The 18771-nt window shown below is 43.2% G+C and overlaps 1 protein-coding gene across 1 annotated transcript; it reads right to left on the reverse strand.

The window, feature by feature from the left end:
• Positions 1 to 491: 491 nt before the first annotated feature.
• On the reverse strand, positions 492 to 17376 carry igfn1.4 (immunoglobulin like and fibronectin type III domain containing 1, tandem duplicate 4). The gene is made up of 23 exons (XM_067260562.1): positions 17287 to 17376; positions 14119 to 14204; positions 12825 to 12947; positions 12396 to 12535; positions 11968 to 12067; positions 11754 to 11832; positions 11485 to 11677; positions 11045 to 11158; positions 10730 to 10892; positions 10377 to 10649; positions 9226 to 9468; positions 8600 to 8677; positions 4937 to 5052; positions 4423 to 4564; positions 3928 to 4221; positions 3413 to 3712; positions 3122 to 3298; positions 2768 to 2896; positions 2574 to 2653; positions 2203 to 2395; positions 1401 to 1697; positions 919 to 1239; positions 492 to 822 (listed from the first exon to the last, which is right to left on the reverse strand). The coding sequence occupies exons 2-23, from the start codon at positions 14162 to 14164 to the stop codon at positions 818 to 820; spliced, it is 3606 nt and encodes a 1201-aa protein (XP_067116663.1). The 5' UTR covers positions 14165 to 14204; positions 17287 to 17376; the 3' UTR covers positions 492 to 817.
• Between the last annotated feature and the right edge of the window lie 1395 nt (positions 17377 to 18771).

Here is an 18771-nt window from a genome sequence, read left to right on the forward strand (position 1 = left end):
TAAGGAGCCTAATGAAGAATCATGGTCAGAATTATGTTGGCCCATGCTACACCCCTTCACCAAGTTTCATACAAATCCTGTTCACACACATACAGACCGACTTTCAAACACGCACATGGAAGTGAAAACATTACCTTCCGCCCTGCAGCGGCTCTGCCTGGGTCGGAGGTCATAAACAGTTGGGCATCGGATTTATTTAATTTTATTTTATTTTTTTACTATTTTCGGATATGGTTTGTCCTTGCTGAAGGTAGAAATTATTAAACATTATAGAACAGTAATAAACGGTCATTTAATGAATTTTTACTCTAGACTGTGCTCTGTATTATTACATGTAATTTTGTGGTACGGTTCTTATTTACTGTAATTTTACAGAATCGATCTGGAAACTGTGCTGCCAGTGTTTCTCTGTTTTTTTACGTGATTTTTTCACAGTGTAGAAATGGATTAAATCCTAAAGGTTGAACATGAGGAGTTACACCAAATCTCAGTTAGATTTGAAGGTTTTATTGCAGTTTTGAATACAGTACATGTGCTACTTACTGAAAGAATATAGTACATGTGCTACCTACTGAAAGAAACAGACATGCATGGAATACTGATTCAAGATGAATAACCAAATGTCAAAACCAATGCAATGTAAAAGCAGAGATTGTGTCTCCTAAACTGAACAGCACATTGGATGTGAACGGCACCGATGTACCACTAAAAACAGTCAACTCTGAATTCATTTAACCAATGAGATCTATCCCTTAAATACATCTAAAGAAAGGAAGGAGGGGTGTTGTTTGTGCACAAAGCAAACCTTCAAGCTGCTTCAGTCTGTAACAAAAAACAGAGAGTATTTCAGTGGCCACGCCAGTAGCGTGAAAAACAACACTCGATCCAACGTGTTGTGTTGGATCTGCAGAGCCTCACCTTTAACCTGGAGTTTGGCCGAGCACTCGGCCCGGCCAAAGGAGTTGACAGCCACCACCCTGTACTCGCCGCTGTCCTCGGCCCGGACGCGGAGGACGGACATGGAACAGACGCCGTAGGAGTTGGTGATGTAGTAGTTGTTGTCGTGGTTGATGCAGATGTCGTTGAGGTACCAGGTGACGCTGGGGGTGGGGCAGCCCCGGATGGCGCAGGTCATGTAGAGCTGGTAGCCCTTCGGAGGGGTGTGGACTTTCAGGGGCACCAGGATGGATGGAGGCCTCTCGAAGCTGATCTCCGTAGGCATGCTGGTCGTCACAGCGACTAGGTTGACACAAATCGGAAAAAAGGTTGAAACGTGTATATGTGTATATCAAAGCAATTCATTATTTTTTAGGGGAATGGGGGGGGGCATGTCAATGAGGGGGCCTAGGCCCCCCCCAGGCCCCCTTGTGGCTACGCCCCTGGTAGCCCTGGTTTCTCACTTCTGTTGCTGTTGATGCCCCAGGTGGGCGACTGGGAGGGCTCAGAGGGGCCCATGTCGTTCTTGGCGAACACGCGGAAGTGGTACTCTCGCCCGGGCTGGATGTTGTTGGCCGTGTACGTGTTGCAGAACAGCCGGTCGGCCACCGTGTGCCACATCCGGGTGTTGGAGTCGTGCTCCGCCACCATGTAGTGCAGGCGGTCATCCACTTCCTGGTCCGGGGATGGGGCCCAGGTCACCACCACCCTGCCGTGGACGGTCTGCTGCAGCTCCACCGGCCCCGGGCGCTTCGGTTCATCTGGAAGCACAGTAGGGGGTTTTACAACTGAAGGGCTGCACCACTGAAGGGCTGCACCACAGAAGGGCTGCACCACTGTAGGGCTGCACCACTGTAGGGCTGCACCACTGTAGGTCTGCACCACTGAAGGGCTGCACCACTGAAGGGCTGCACCACTGTAGGGCTGCACCACTGTAGGGCTGCACCACTGAAGGGCTGTACTGATAGAGTTGGGACACTGAGGCGGACGTACTGTACTCTGCAAAAGTCTCGGGCACAAATGTTTATTTTAAAGTAAAGTTGAAACACTTTAAGTCATAATGATGAGAAGAGATAAGACTAAACAAGAATGTTCTCAACATTGCAGTAAAAATACATGTATTTTAACTAAAAATAAATAAATGTTTAGCATTCGATAGACTGTATGTTATGGTTGATGGAATCCTAATTGTACCTGTAAAAAATAAATACAAAATAGCCACAATGAGAGTGCAGAAAATAGCTGGAAATCAAAACGTTTCCTCACCTGTGACTCTGACTTCGATATCAAACGAAGCCTCGCCACTCGAGTTCTTGGCCTTGATGGTGAAGATCCCTGAGTCGGAGCGCTTGGAGGAGGGGATGACCAGCTGGGACATCCCATCCGTGTTGATGACGTTGATCCAGGGAGAGACCGGCTCGTCGTCCTTCAGCCAGGAGATGCTTGGCGGGGGCTCGGCCTGAACACACACCCACAGAGACGGTCAACAACGACCCCCAGATGAACCCCTTTACACATACAAAACAGCTGGTCTCATTCTGCTTTTTCTGGTACGACCGCTATGACGAATCACAAACTGGTTAGATCATTGAGCACAAATCCTGAACTGTACTGTATGCCATCACATGTTATCATACCTCATACAGGATTTTGATCCTCACTGAATTTCCAGCCCTGATTACAATGAAGTCCTCCGGGTCTTTGAAATTTGGCCGCACTAAACACCAGAACACAGAACAGTCACGTTGAGGCTGGGGCTGAATTCTCACTTCTACTGAGTCTAACCGGTATGTTCTGTCGGATGTGAGGGCGGATCGTTATTAGGACTTACTGTTGGGATTCTTTGCACACACCATGGCAGAGGGAGGACTAGGCTCTCCTGCTCCAGACTCATTAATGGCCGACACCCTGAATTCATACTCACACCCTTCAGTCACATCCTTCACTGCATACTTATCTCCTGAAGGCAGAGCAGAGGACAGCTAACAGCTAGAGCAAGTGAACAGTAGCAGATCACTTTCATTATTAAAGGCTGAGCCTGCAGTCAAATGTAATCATCCCAAAACCACAAAATAATATAGACGTTTTCACATCGAATTGTGATTTTGAATACGAGGATGTTCCACTATGTCATTGTGTCTTTTTTCTTAAAGCAGCATGTCCAGTTATCTGATCAGGAGCAGACCTTCGATGGGCTCGCTGACAGGGTTCAAGGCAATCCACTGAACTGTGTCTTTCTTCCTCTTCTCCAGCTGGTAGCCGACCACTGTCCCAAACGTCTCCACCGGAGGGGTCCACGTCAGGTGGATGCAGGTCTTGGATGCACTCACCACCTTGGGCGCACCAGGCGGACCAGGGAACACTGAGGGAAAGAAGGCACTATAAACACGAGGTCATGGAATTCTTTTTTTTTTTTTTTACCAGTTGAGTGTCCTAAAAGATGGATTTCCCCTGCAGGAGGAGGGAAGCAGCTTACCCAAAGTACCCGCCATGATGTTTTCTGTCTGGAGAGGGTTGCTGAGGCCTTCAGGGTTCTCTGCGTATATCCGGTAGATGTACTTCTTGCCCAGGACCACGTTCCGGTCACGGTAGGCCGTCTTGTCGGCAGTGACGTCGCCCAGCTTCTTCCAGAGGCTCTGGCCCAGCTGCTGGCGTTCCAGGATGTAGTGTGTGACAGGGGAGCCTCCATCGTCCTGCGGAGGGTTCCACTTCAGCTCTATCACCGAGGCGCTGCTGTCCAGGACCTCCACTGGGCCTTCTGGGGGGCCGGGCTTGTCTACAGCACAGGGGAGTTAAGATATAGATGATATAATACTATATGTTGATATTTTTTTTTATTATAAAAATACATTTGAAATGATTATATATATTTATATATAATATTTATATATTTTTTATTATTAGTGTTATTAATGTTCCAAAAACGTGGAGTTGTATTATAATTATATGTGATGGAAGAAGATGCCTACAGCTTTCGCGTGGTCGTCTTACCAAGGACGATGAGCCGAGATTTGGCCTCCACAGATCCGTACGGGCTCTTCAGCTGGATGGTGATGTCTCCGGTGTCAGAGCGCAGGCAGTCCCTGAGCATCAGCCGGCTGTGGTTCGCCTCCTTGACCATCTTCACGCCCCCACCGTCCTTCAGCTCCACGCCGTCCTTGAACCAGCGCACCTCCAGGGACTCCTGCGGAGTAAACGGCATCTTGAAGCTGCCGTTCTGACCCACCTTTACGATCACCGGCTTGGAGAACTTGTGGAGGTCGTCGGGGTCAAACTCGGGTACGTCTGAGAGGCAGAGGAGCAGACAGCTTACAGGGATACTCTGTTGGTCGTTCCCAGATGGGTTTTATGAACTGTTATTTTAATGCTAATAGTTTGTTAACTAAACATACCTGATGCACACATTATTGTAAAGTTTTACCCAAAAGGATGAATCTGTCCATGCAAATAATACATTCAAGGTTATTAGGTTGAGTTTTACTGTACCTCCAACACAGAGATTTGCCTCAGTTTTGCAATCGTCTGCTTCAAAGCGGTACAGTCCAATATCGTCCTCCTTGCTGGTCTTAATGGTCAGTTTGTGATTGTTTCCATCCTTGGTTAAAGCTAAACCAGCTTTGGAGGACAGCTAAAAATAATAATATATGATATCATATTATAAAGACATAATGTGAGATAAATTTCAATGGAAAAGTTGTCATAGTCCCATCAATTCAGAATGTAACCATATAATTTCATATAGTTGGTGATCAGAGGATTTCTATAACACATCAATACCTTCTTATATAAGTAGTTATAACAGTATTTCACATTTACATTTAGCAGACGCTCTTATCCAGAGCGACATACAGTAAATACAGGGACATTTCCCAGAGGCAAGTAGGGTGAAGTGCCTTGCTCAAGGACACAACGTCATTTGACACGGCCGGGAATCAAACTAGCGACCTTCTGATTACTAGCCCGATTCTCTAACCGCTCAGCCACCTGACTCCCATGGTACCTTCTCTCCAGCTTTCAGCCAGGCTCCATCACAGTCGCTGCTCATCTTCACCACCAGTTCGGCAGGTTCACCACGAACAGCATACACGTCAGACAGTCCGCTCACGATGTGCAGAGCTGCCCACCACAACACGCACAGTTACCTTCTGATTACACAGCTGCCACAGACGCACATACATCTGGGGTAACGTTAGGTTGTTTTAGATGTTAGACATGGGCTCTGTCACAGGACGGCATGCATGCTGAATGTGCGCGGCCACATGGATGCTTTCCTGATGACCTGCAGGACAGGAAACCCCAGGCTGATCTGTCATGCCTTACTTTAGACAACAGAATGTTACACTGAGATTACATTTATCTGAAAATACCCAGTTTGGGATATTGTCTAAAGGGAAAGTTGCTTGAAAATACACTATCATACTGTAAATATCTAATATTTACTATAGTTGTTGAAAATGCATGTTTCAAATCTCCTCTGAAGCCAGTGAGATCTGGATCTGAGGTGTTCTATGATGGTTCCAGCAACAAACAAGCACACTGAATGACAGGCACATAAAACGCAATGAGAAATACGCAAATGAATGTACGCTGTTTTATTCTCATTAGCTTCCACTTACTGGTTATGGACATAACACAAGTTCTGTTATAAGAGATTCATATGGTTTAATAAGGTTTTAAAAGAATTCATTAGAAACCATTAAACAAATCTAGTCTTGCAGTGGGCAATTAACTTATTGGATAATCATAAATGAATAATATCTCTGAAACACTTATTACTGGATCTGGATCTGAGGTGTTCTATGATGGTTCCAGCAACAAACAAGCACACTGAATGACAGGCACATAAAACGCAATGAGAAATACGCAAATGAATGTACGCTGTTTTATTCTCATTAGCTTCCACTTACTGGTTATGGACATAACACAAGTTCTGTTATAAGAGATTCATATGGTTTAATAAGGTTTTAAAATAATTCATTAGAAACCATTAAACAAATCTAGTCTTGCAGTGGGCAATTAACTTATTGGATAATCATAAATGAATAATATCTCTGAAACACTTATTACTGCACTCATTTGATGATCAGAGATGGCAAAAGTACACTTTTTCACTTAAAGTAAAGAGCTGTGGGCTCTGACATATACTTAAGTAAAACGTAGCCATTGTTTAACTTTTTGTTGAATAGATTTTTTCAACCTTTCAACTTTGTATTTTTTTCAACCTTTTTTCAACCTGCCAAAAAAACAGGCCAAATATTTTAGTTTTGACTTTTGTTTACGTTTTAGTTGAAATAATTTTTTAAACCTTTAAAAAAAAAAAAAAAAAAAACTTTTGCAATCCCCCCCCCCAACCTATCTCCATTTTTACCTCCACAGGCGCGCAGTGACAATAAATAATATTGATCATGCCACCAAAAACAGTAACAAGTAACAAGCCTGGCTTGAAAACACAAGAAGTAGAAAGTACAGGTATATTGTGTAAACATTTTAAGGAGTGAAAGTAAAAAGTGAAGTAAAGTACTGATACCATAAAAATCTATTTAAGTACAGTTGATGTACTTTTGATGTTTAAAATAAGGTCTTACCAGCATCTGCAGTGTGAGGAGTGAGTCCTGCTCCATCACTGTTAGACTGGACTGATGGCCACATGAACAGGGCACAGGATCGTCAAAACCTTATTTATTAATGTTACGAACGTATTGATCTATGCAAACATCATTCTTAGGTATATTTATTAGTTATATTAATTAATTTAATATTCACTAGTTATGAACGTAATATGTATACGTTAAGTTAATATTATAACTAATATAACTTTTAACAAAAGCTGTTAATTGTTCGAAAAGTTGATTAGATGAAGAAAATACGTCCGGATTTGTCATTGGCAGTGTTACAAACGTAATGTATGTAAGTATCGTTACTTTAAATGAATGTTAAGTCACAGATATATGAATGGTTATGATGCAGACAAAACTATTAAACATATTCAGTATTATTTAATTGATTCTGGTGACCTAAATTCATCATTGGTGATGCTATGACAAACATGTACAGCTAAACCATAATAAAATATAGCACCACACAGTCGCATAAAAATTATGCAAATGTGACAGTTCATATTTTACGACACAGTGGTAATGCACATATTCATTTTTTTTCTCGCTAGAGATTGATACGTTTTAATAAGGTTTAATGGAAAACATCAAACAAATCCTTGCAGTGTGCTGTGTTACTTTTAAACAGATTCAAGATGAGTTTCAGAAAGTCTAGTAGTTAAACTGCAGTTGTTTGATGCTTCAGATCTGTCTTACCAGCGTCTTCAGATGGGGGGACGCCCGCTCCATCGTTAACTTCCTGTCCTGGGACCCACCACACAACACTCACAACCTTCACCAATACACTAAGTTTATTGACTTACGTGAATTTAGGATTATTTGATCAATATTCTAATCACATACACCAGTCATAACATTGTGTTTTACTATTCAACATTATGTTTTGTTAGAGTTTTATTGTAGATGCAGCAAATTATTAATATAAAACCACTCCACTATACGAATAATTTCCTGAACTAAATGTATTGATGCAGGGATGTTTAGCCGCACTAAAGTTATAGGGTTAGATGCAGACAAAGTAAGAAATCTCCTTGATTCTGGTGACACAGCTTTACAGTATTGTATGTCACACTTAGTGAACAAATAGATTACCTAAATAAATAATTAAAATGTTGTCTTAGTACTGTTATTGAGGAAGCAGTACTTTGTCTTTCTCTTACCACTTCCTGAATCCCCTGTGTTCAATCCTGCTCCTTCATTAGCTCCTCCTTAATTAATTACAATTAATTAATTACATTTCTTAATAACAAGTCTGGCATCCCTACTATTACTAGAAAGTCTGGATGATTATATAAGCTTCCTCACTTGTGCATGTCACCATCAAAGACAGATATCTTCTACATGACTTGAAACCGTATTTTAATGTGAAGTATTTTTGCTTCCTGCAATTGCTTACAGATGCTGGTATCTTATTTCACAATCCCTTCACATTTGCTCGGGGTATTGCTTGTTAAGCAGACTGAGGATAGAAGTTAGAATACAAAATTCTACTAAATCATGAACACCCAAAATGTTCGTTTGGTACTGTACATGTAATTGGATGAAATCATTATTAAATAAACATGATTATTATAGCACGAGAAGCAGGAAGCACAAGACACACTGACGTGTTATGTAAGTATACTGTATGCTGCTGTTGGGAGCTCCTAACCCAGTCAGCCCCTGGCCATGCTGAGGAGACAGCTCACATCACAGACAGGACTGGAGAGAACTGATAAGCAGGCCACACAAGTTAAAAAAAACGTTAGAGCAAAATAAATAAACACGAGACAAGCAATCACACTGAAGGAATCACACTATACTGTATAGTGTAAATAAAGAGACAGTTCTCAACGGATCTCAACAAAAGTAGTTCAGTAGATGATAATTCATTATAACGTTATATAACGTTATAACGTCTCTAGCCTATCAACCACGGTTAACTTCTCAGTGGAGAGAAAAGTATTATAGATAAACACGCAGACCCTCAAAGCCATTGTTTTTCAAATGGCTTCCATATTCAACATGGCGTCCATGCATAGGTAAACACACCCCTTGTTGTCTCTTACCAACAACATTATTCTCCACGGCAACAGCCTGGGGCTGTGGACCTATACTCACTGCTGCTGCTTCCTGATCTGACCGTCCTATCGATCATCACAACCAATCAGTGACTGCCACTTAAACTATGGACAGTAACAGGATCATTTCATACCAAATATAATATGTGGTAGTTAACAAAATAACAAGAAGTACCAAAATATAGATATGTATGCAATAACTTTAAAAAAGATTGGTAAAACTAAATGTGAAGGAAAATAACAGTATAATACTGTTCATAGACTGTATTACACACATCCAGGAGTGAAAGAAAAGATTGAGGACATGTGCATCCCAATAAATGTTTTACCAGCAGAAGTTAACCCTATTTTGGCAATTTAAAATAATAACAACATGAAACGTGATAATCACAAGCTACCTGAAAGGTAAGTCGATTATTAAAACATCAGTAACGTCCATTCACCCAGAGTGGAATTACTTTCTAAACACATCAGTTCAGTATCGTCAATCTCTCCAGAGTGGAATGACAACTACTGTATCAAAACATCAGTAAGTAAAATACATACATTTACACGTTGTTTAAATACTTTGTAAACACGCGGGTTGTGTTTGCCGGTCAGGGCCCTTGTTCTACCTGGTTTGGTGGGAGGAGCCTTGGCAGGTTTGACCTCCTGGCTGGGAGGTGTGGTGGTGGGCTCTGCCTCAGCCGCCGCAGCCATCTCAGCCTTGGCTGTCTTCACCTGCTCCAGACGCTCCTCACGATCCTTCACCAGCTTCTGCTGCTGCTCCTGGGCAATCTTCTCCAGGTCCAGCCCCGCTCCTCCGGCCCTGGTCGTCTTCCTGGCTGCCTTCTTGCCTCCTTGGCTGCTCTTGTCGGCTGGACGGAGAGAAGGTGTGTGAGCGTGAGGCCTGAGCGTGAGGCCTGAGCGTGAGGCCTGATTGTGAGGCCTGATTGTGACGACTGAGGCCTGATTGTGACGACCGAGGCCTGATTGTGACGACTGAGGCCTGATTGTGACGACCGAGGCCTGATTGTGACGACCGAGGCCTGATTGTGACGACTGAGGCCTGATTGTGACGACTGAGGCCTGATTGTGACGACCGAGGCCTGATTGTGACGACCGAGGCCTGATTGTGACGACTGAGGCCTGATTGTGACGACTGAGGCCTGATTGTGACGACTGAGGCCTGATTGTGACGACTGAGGCCTAATTGTGACGACTGAGGCCTGATTGTGACGACTGAGGCCTGATTGTGACGACTGAGGCCTGATTGTGACGACTGAGGCCTGATTGTGACGACTGAGGCCTGATTGTGACGACTGAGGGATTTAGGTTGGTTTAGCTGCAGTTCCATGGGTGTATGTGAAGCTCTGTGACACTGCTTGTAAAGAGGGCTGTACGAACACATTTGTTTTTTAATGTGGTGACTCTAGCACAGTAGTTACAGACAGGAGAAGCTACGGAAGCCATTATGAAAGATTTTCTCGTTTAGGAAGGTTGATCCAAGCATGGGTAATTGTTTGTGAATTTGTCGTTTACTAAAACAAATTATGACAATTTAATGCTTTGAGTAATTAATCGTGTAGACATCAGCCCTATGTGACCATGCTCAGACCTATTTCTGGAGCTCCCCTCTCTTTGATGCTTTTAAAGATTTTGCTTTCAACCTGAACATTTTGACCCAAACACAATTCATCATCTGCAGCCTTGAAGCCATCTCTCCCTCTATTCATAAAAATCTGACCTTCCCGTCTTTTTGATCGAAGAGATTTCAACAACTCACGCTCAACAACAAGCCAGGCGTTGCAGGACTTGATCCCTGCGACGGCAGCGTAGATGCCCTTGTCCACCACCATGCAATCCTTCACCACCAGCCGGTGGATGAGCTTGTCCTCTGAGGCCTCAATGTCGTACTTGTCGCCCTGCTCCAGGGGCAGGTTCTTTCCCACCCACATGATCTTGGAGAACGGGTTGGACAGCACGCACTCGAACACAGCGTCTTCTCTCTCCGTTGCCTTCACTTCCTGAATCTTGACGAGGAAGTCGATCATGGGAACTGCGAAAAAAAAGTGTGAGGAAGGAAAATAAGGGTGTAACATGTTGTATTAATGTTGTACTATAATGATGTATCCTTACTTTTGAAGTCAGTGGAAAACATGTTGACACCCTCCACATCAAGCTGATACAAGCCAGCATCGTCAGGCAGCAGATCCTTAATGCTGAAGACGTATTTTCTCCCAATTTGTTTGAGGCTGTGTTTGTCTCCCAGCTCCTTGGTGTAAGGAACCATCACTCCATCCTGAGAGGAAATATGCAAAAACACCTCACCTCGAGGGAATCACTGGGCTGATTGTCAAGAGAAATTAAACTCCAGCGTTATTGCTGTCGTCATGCATTTTACGGTGGCAAATTGTACAATGACATTCCTGCAACACTGGGCTTCAATCTAACCTTGTAGATGAAGATCCTACTGCTAGGGTCGATCATATCCATGTCGATCTCAAAGGACGCGGAGCAATCAGGGTTCACTTCGATTGGCTTCAGATTTGAGATGCTTTTGATGAACTGGATAGTAAAGTTGAGTTTGTGTGAAATGGAGTTGACAGTTACAGGAACGTTTGTTAAGATTGTGAATTAAAGTCTGTAAAGGAAACCTTAAGATATTACCAGCTGTAATGTATTTCCATTATATATTTTTTTGTAGATAACAGCTCAGTAGTGAAGTATAGATCCTGAGAGGTCCACTCAGTATCGGAGTCAATATTGGTTCGATGCGGCCAGGTTCATAATGGAATTCTCAATTGTCTTACTACAAATTGAAATTCCGGTGTCTTCGAATCACACCTTAGAACACTGTTTGACATGGTCTTGCGATGTGTTTGTGGACAAACCTGGGCCTGTTCCTCCTCTCTCTCCTTCTTCATCTCATTCAGTTTTTTCAGCATCCAGCGGAAGTCTGTGATTCCAAACTCAGTACAGATGCGCTCGTAGTCTTTCTTATCAGCGCTCAACAACAGCTCCCAGAACTTTGGGTCTATCTCTCCATCTTTCCTTTCAGTTTGCTCAGATTTGGGACGGATTTTACTGGAACAGACAAAGAACAGTTTAGCATTCACTAAACACAACAAACACAGTTCCGCCAAAAAAAAAGTTGAAATACCTCTTTCTCTTCAGTACAGTCTTAAAATCTCCTGCTTCATTTGCCCCTGCTGCTGGTTTGGGTTCCTTTTTAAATCCAACTGAAATGAGAAGAGGTAGAAAAAGACCAGTGAGAAAAAATCTTCCTAGAGGATTGTTCAACAATCAAATATTCCGTTGCTTAGTAGCAGATAAATAAAAACAAATCTTGATTACCACCAGAATCATCAACTCACCTTGAATGACATTCAGGACCACAGTGACTACGGCTTTCCCATATTCATTTGTGGCAAAGCATTTGTAAGTGTCAGCCTGGTCAGGTTTGACATTGGCCATCTGGTAATGAAACAGCATGTTGGTTACTGGTTTACAGGGCATGCAGATGAAAATGTGCTGGTCTGGATAAATCTGGCACATTTACATGAAGGACCTGACTGCTCATGGCACATGTATTTCAAGTATTTCTCCTTAAAGTAAAATAAACATAAAACAAGGAAAGTTTCAGGAGGAATATTACATGTTATATAACATGCTTTGCAAAAAGGGTTTGAATGTAGAAAGGTACAGTGCCTGTCAAGAGTTTGGAAACACCTAGCCTTTTATCATTGTTGAATACATACAAATCGTAACGAGGGGGGAAAAGGGGGGGGGGGTCATGACTTGCCTCGAAGATGTTCTCGTTAGCGACTGGGTCGTACTTGGTTTGGTATCTGGACGTGTCAGAAACGTCTCCGTTATTCCTGGCCCAGGTGACGGTGGGTTGAGGTTCTCCGATAACGATGGCCTTGAAGAACGCAAACTTCCCTGCGGGGTTGGAGGGTCAGTGTTGAGGGTCAACGTGATTCTAAAATCATGCGTGAGAGCATCATGATTTGGGCACCTGAGTGGACTTGGACATCTTGGAGTTCACCAGTAGATATGAGAACATACTGCTAGCAGGTTGGGTGTGTGTGTGTGTGTTTGCATGTGTGGTACAGTGTGCAAATGATCATCATTAAGTCATGAACTATCATGCACAACACATATATCCATTGCTGACAGCTACTTCAGTGTATGAACAGTGATGAAGACGACATGTTCTGTAGTTGCTCACCCTCCTGGATGGTGAGAGCGATGGGCTTGCGGGTGAAGTCAGGGTGGCTCTTCCCCTCTGGCATCTCCTCCACAAACTGGGTGATCATCACCCCGGGGACTTTAGACTTCTTCTTTATCCCCACTGGTGACAGTGGATCAGACAATGTTAAGATAGCTTGTAGGGAATTCATAGAGCAACAACCATTATAAACTTGATCAGTCTTTAATAACCTGGCATGTGGTTGTATAATCATATGAGAATAGATGTTTATAAACAGCATGCCAAACACAATATTCATTCTAATATATAGCATTAGAATGTTTCATGTTATTAACACATTGTCCTTATAAGACCTTATCCTTTTTCAGTTTCAACATTCTTAACTTTCATTCTAAGACATTAGAAGTCTGCACCTCGTGCATCCATGCCCTGAACTTCTCACAGCCAGAACTGTGTGAACAGATATGTTGCAAGACATATCCTCGCACATGAAAATGTACGTTGTTGTATCGGCCAAGACCCAGTTATCAATATCAGTCCTTCATGCCTCAGAAGTGGGGTGAGACGTGAAGACGGAGATGAATCGCATGTGGCGGTTCCTCCAGCCTACCTTCAGCACTATCCAACCTTCCAGCATCAGGACCTTCTCATGGACAATTTCAGGGGCACATATTCAGACACATATAGCAGACATGAGCCGGGGGGGGGGGGGGGATTGTGGAGCGAATGGAGTGGGTGGGGATCATTGTTAGGATGAAACAGGAAGTAACTAACGTAAACACACATGGTGAACGTGAGGTAGGAACCAAAGCCGTAGAAACAAGCGGGAGCTAGATCCCCAAAGGAAATCTTGACGATGGTAAACAAACTGAAGAGAGATGTCGTGACTAGCTCTGAGGTGGAGATGATGTGTCTGGTGCTGTCGCTGCACCTGCACAATGATGTAGCTCTCTTCTGAAGTGTGTGACCCAGTTATGTTCAGTACTGTTTATGCTGATGTAGCAAGGAAGCCCGGCCAATTGTGGATCCTTAATGCGTGGTTGTGTTCTTTATTCCATAACTGACACATCGTATCTGCCCGTAAACAGATTATTTTGTTTGGGATTAATTGTAATTCTACCATGAGACTGTTTTACTGTTCTATAGGACCTCACACTGTGAGCCCTCCGCTGGTGAAATTGCAGACACACATGATAGAATACTTGGCTGACTGATTTGGACAAGCTCATTTGCATAAAGCCTGCATGCATACATTTTTGGCCCCTACTGTACGGACGGATGAACAGGAAGGTGTGAAGCTCTCTCTCCTCACCTTGCCCAGCTGCTGTCTGATCCCCCACTTTAGATTTTTTCCACATTTTGGCAGTTTTGGTTTCTGGATGAGCACTGTTTCTGGAGCTGTAACCAATAAAAGAATCACACAGATTGGTGTTTATTTAGAGGGTTGACGTACCAGGAAATTGAACAGCCCACTATCATCACCCATCACGATGCCTGAATGTTCTGCCAAGCGAATCTATAATCCAGAATAAACACTGCAAGCCTCTACCAGAACCCTGCTGAGATCTGACGTTGATTAATGCTCAAATCATACTTTTTTGAATACGTGTTGGGTTTTTATGTCACGTCCTGTCTTTGACTGGGATTGAGCTGGAGGTTTCGTGCATGGTGAGGACATGAAACAGGATCGTTTCAAACGGCATGTCATCCTGCAGCCATGAATCATCGCTGTTCGCTGACTGTTCATCTTCTGGTGTTTTATCGGTTGAATTAGCACGGTGGAGAAAACCTCTCAACTGTCGCAGAACTGAACCTCGTGTTGTGCTTCAACAACGAGAGGAAGAAGCGGCATCAGATGGACTCATTTGGACCATCGGTTTGGCACCCTGCATATATTTCTTTCTATCACAGTTTTTATGGATACATTTAAAGAGAATATCTTAATTGAAGTATTTTAGACATAAATGTTTCGCTTTTGTCAGTGTTACAGTTTGGGGCTGCGTGTTTAAAATAAAGTTGATTCCCTTTGGGAAAAATCTGCTCAAACTGTTGAGAAACATTTAAACACGTTATGTAAGTTACACACCAAGTTGCAATACACACTGCACAGCAGATGTCACTAATAGCACACTCCCAAATGGTTTTCTAACTTGAGACTGAAGACTTCACTAAAATAAATGCTGTACACAGGATATGTGAAGACATCAGCATCATCATACTCCTTCTATGGGCCTACGTGAGATAAAGTAAACAGCTGAAAGCCCACTGCGTGTCATTGACTAAAGGAATATATTTAAAGTATCATGGTTGTCCCTATGTCTTCTGAAAACAGTCACACTACGGCCAGAATGTGACGGTACGTGTGAGACAGTAAAGAACTGGCGTGAAAGCGACAACACGTCAACATTCAGCCCCTCAGTGTAGAACCAGCTGGCTTTCTGTGTGAAAACTTATCTTGCGGTCCTCGACTCAGACAAGCTTTGCACGAGCCGTATGTCTTTTGGCCGCAACTCTTGATTGCAAGCAGTACGTCTGCGCTGGGAATGTGATGTTGACACGGTTTGAGTTGTGTCCTATACTTGTTGAGGTCGCCACTAAATCTTGGGTTTGAATAGATGGAAGTGCTTGAGAATGACTGGGGCAGGACCTTCTAGTTGAGGATTGAAAGGAAAGGGTTGACAGCCAGAGACAGAAACAGACCGTGATCGAATGTAAAATAATCGGACATGACTTGAAAGGCTGTGCACCAGCTGTTTACCTATGTAGTTAGCCCGCATTGGTGCATTTGATTTGATTTATAAAATTACCTGGTTCTGTCAGTAGCCTACGGTTAAGAAAGATTTGGGCAGTTATGAAATCATTTTCAATTGTGAAAGCTGTTTTATATTCATTTAAATTAAGTGGTTATCTACTACTTTGATTGTAGATCATCAAGATAAAAAATCATTTATATTGAAGTATATCCTTCCTGAGGAAGATAGCCTAATCCATGTGTTAGCTGTACCAGAACTGTTAGCATATTTGGAGATGACCGGGGAGGGATGTCTGCCTGGTTAAATAAAGATATATAAAGATTTTGATTTAATAACCCTTGCATCTCACGGAATCCAACACCACTCCTTATACATGTATGACATTCTAGGGTTCCCTATCAGGGCCAGTGGAACAGGAGAACACAGTGTCGTCATGTGATAGGTCACATGGTAGCCTACATAAAAGTGTGATCATCCAATCACAAATGGTCATGATGTGCAAGTGAATCACTTCTAGGATGACGAGCAAGCCTCACCACAGGAAGACCAAAATAGCCACTTTGTCCAATTTCAATAAAATAAATTATAAATACAATTCCAGGCAACTTCATTCCGATATTAGATAGGGTTTTGAAATCAGAAAGAATTAAACGTTGTATTGTATGTGAATTGAACTTTGAATGGTGTGTTTGTGAACTGCAAATCAGCTTTTCATCGCTGTACCACCGTTGAAATGTGTTCTACAAGTTATAAACAGATTCAAGTTAACTGAATACGTGTCCCATTCCAAGGCTATAACTCTCAAACGAAAGGACTTTGAGTTGGCCTACAGTTCTACGCTAAGGCCACATCGCATGAATGAAGTGTTAATCTGTTAAAGCACGGCATTGTGCAAGTGTTGTGAATATGAGGTTTGATTTCCCAAATCTCTCTCTGCCCCGGCCCCTCTTGGCTCAGATGAAGCTGAAGATGATCACGAGCCACTTGGCTCCTGACAGGACACTTAGTGAAGTGCTCCCGAGCCCAGCGAGGGGTCGAGTTTTATGACACCATGTGGTTTTGCACCGCACGCTAGCGTCAAAGCAGCCCCCTGCCCACCTGATCCGGGATGCAGAAGTGAAAACCTGGTTCGCTCACCGCTGGGTGACCCAGCCATCATTAAGAGCTATCAAATGCACCGTGTGTGCCCTGGGAAGGTTTTAAAAAGCCCTTGAAGACACAATGACGACAAGAGTTTAGTCTTAAATTAAAGTGTGTGTGCGCGTGTGTGCAGGAGTCAGAGCACCTGTCATGAAGCTGAGAGCCCAGAACCCCACGACACATCGATTACATCTGAAATAATTTCAGTTTTATGAGATACACATTTGTGACTGACTAGCATTAAACTGTATAATTGTGTTATCAATCCTGGTTAAGATTTCCCAGAACTACAATATCCTCATGCTGTGGAGGAACAGAATACATGATATGTAGTAGTACATGTCCCTTAGAAAGATACACAAGACACTTCTTTCTAGTATAACATGGCTTTTGATCTTCTGGTGACACATTGCACATGATATCACACTGCCGATTAACTACTGCACATTTAACTACCTACTGCACAACGATACAGGTCTTTTATGACTCTAATCCTACAGCCACAGCCCAGACAGCTGTTGTGAAACAAAGACCAATCTCTGACACCTCAGACAAAGCCTGTCGTCAGGGATGGAAACTGGACTTACCTCAAGACCCCTGAGGAGCGATCGTCTGTCTGTTGCCGCTGCTGGCTCTAATACTGGACTGCCTCCTCTCAGGTCTGCCTGCTAATAAATCCTTCTAGGAATGGCAGAGATTCTGCGACAAGCTCCCTGGTTCAGGCTGCCTGTAGGGAGAGAGGATTGCTCATTAGTTTTTGGTTTAACAGGCAACTCAGGAGAAGGGATAGGGGGGGGGGGGGGGCATGGTGTGTTGGTTCGGCGTTGACCTGAGGAGGAATTCAGAACTTTTCAGAGGGGATGATCTCAGCCAGGGGCAGCAGCAGGATGGCAGAGAAGCACTTCATGTGATCGAGTGGCATTTCTTATCTACAGCAGTGTGCTGTGTGAGTCTCCATGGTTGTTAAATCTGTCTGGGAACCTATATCTGAACAGGTCAGCATACCTGAGACAAGGAATCACTTGTACGAGACAGACCTGTACAGGACGTGATAAGAGCTAAAAAATGCTTCACACAAACATCTAACCACATTTTACTCAAAGTACACATATTCTACTATACTCTCACACAGTCACACACGCACACACCGACACGAAATACATTCAGAGACAGTAGAAGACAAACAAGAAAATAAATACATTGTAAACATGATTTACTGTTCAGTACTTAAGCTGTCTCCCCAGACAAAGCACTGGTCTGCTCCTCACCCAGTGATCCTGAACAAAACCAGACCTTCCAAGAGGACGTTCCACAACAGTGGAGTTTCTTGCACCATCTGCAGCTGCGACGTGCGTGTTGACAGGTGCCAGAGAGGTTAGCGCAGTTAAAACTCAAGGTTGCACGGCGATTTAACTACCACATTGCTTTGAATTGTGTTATTTATCACCACATCACACCGGCTATCCTCTTAATTGTCTCCCCAGTGAACAGTATGTGATAAGAGGCCGCAAATGAAGGAAATGTGATGTCAGTTCATATGATATTTGTAGTGTTTCAAAACAAGACAGAGGCAGGGCGTCTGTATCGACATGCTGAAACAAACGATAGCTCTTCTAGGGAGTACTATGAGGCTGAAACCTAGATGGTCATGTGATCACAGAGTAGTGCACCTGGTTCTTCTCATGTATTTTCTTGTCTTATAGCCTCTCCAAGGATAACATAAAAAGGTTTGATAAGCTTGAAGGTGAGCTGCATTATGCAGGTGCAGCGCTGTACAGTTTATGAAATGACAAGAAAGCAAGAGGCGAGGAAACACGTTGAACTGGAACACTCGATTTCAACACAGTGGCAGGTTGCATCCTCTCAATCAACTGAAGCTGAACGTGATTGCAACCGTATGGGTGATCCAGGTTTCTTGTCAGTTTCCTTGTGTGTTTTTGTTCTTGTTTTGATGTAAACAATGAGCGACAAGCATCTGCTTGGTGACAGATGTGGAAATTATAGGAAACATCCTCACAGGAGAACAACATTAGAATCCTAGAGCTGCCAAGGGGCTGCAGGCTGGAATGAAT

Source organism: Osmerus mordax, chromosome 1 (assembly GCF_038355195.1).
Source record: "Osmerus mordax isolate fOsmMor3 chromosome 1, fOsmMor3.pri, whole genome shotgun sequence".
In the NCBI taxonomy this organism is placed as follows: domain Eukaryota; kingdom Metazoa; phylum Chordata; class Actinopteri; order Osmeriformes; family Osmeridae; genus Osmerus; species Osmerus mordax.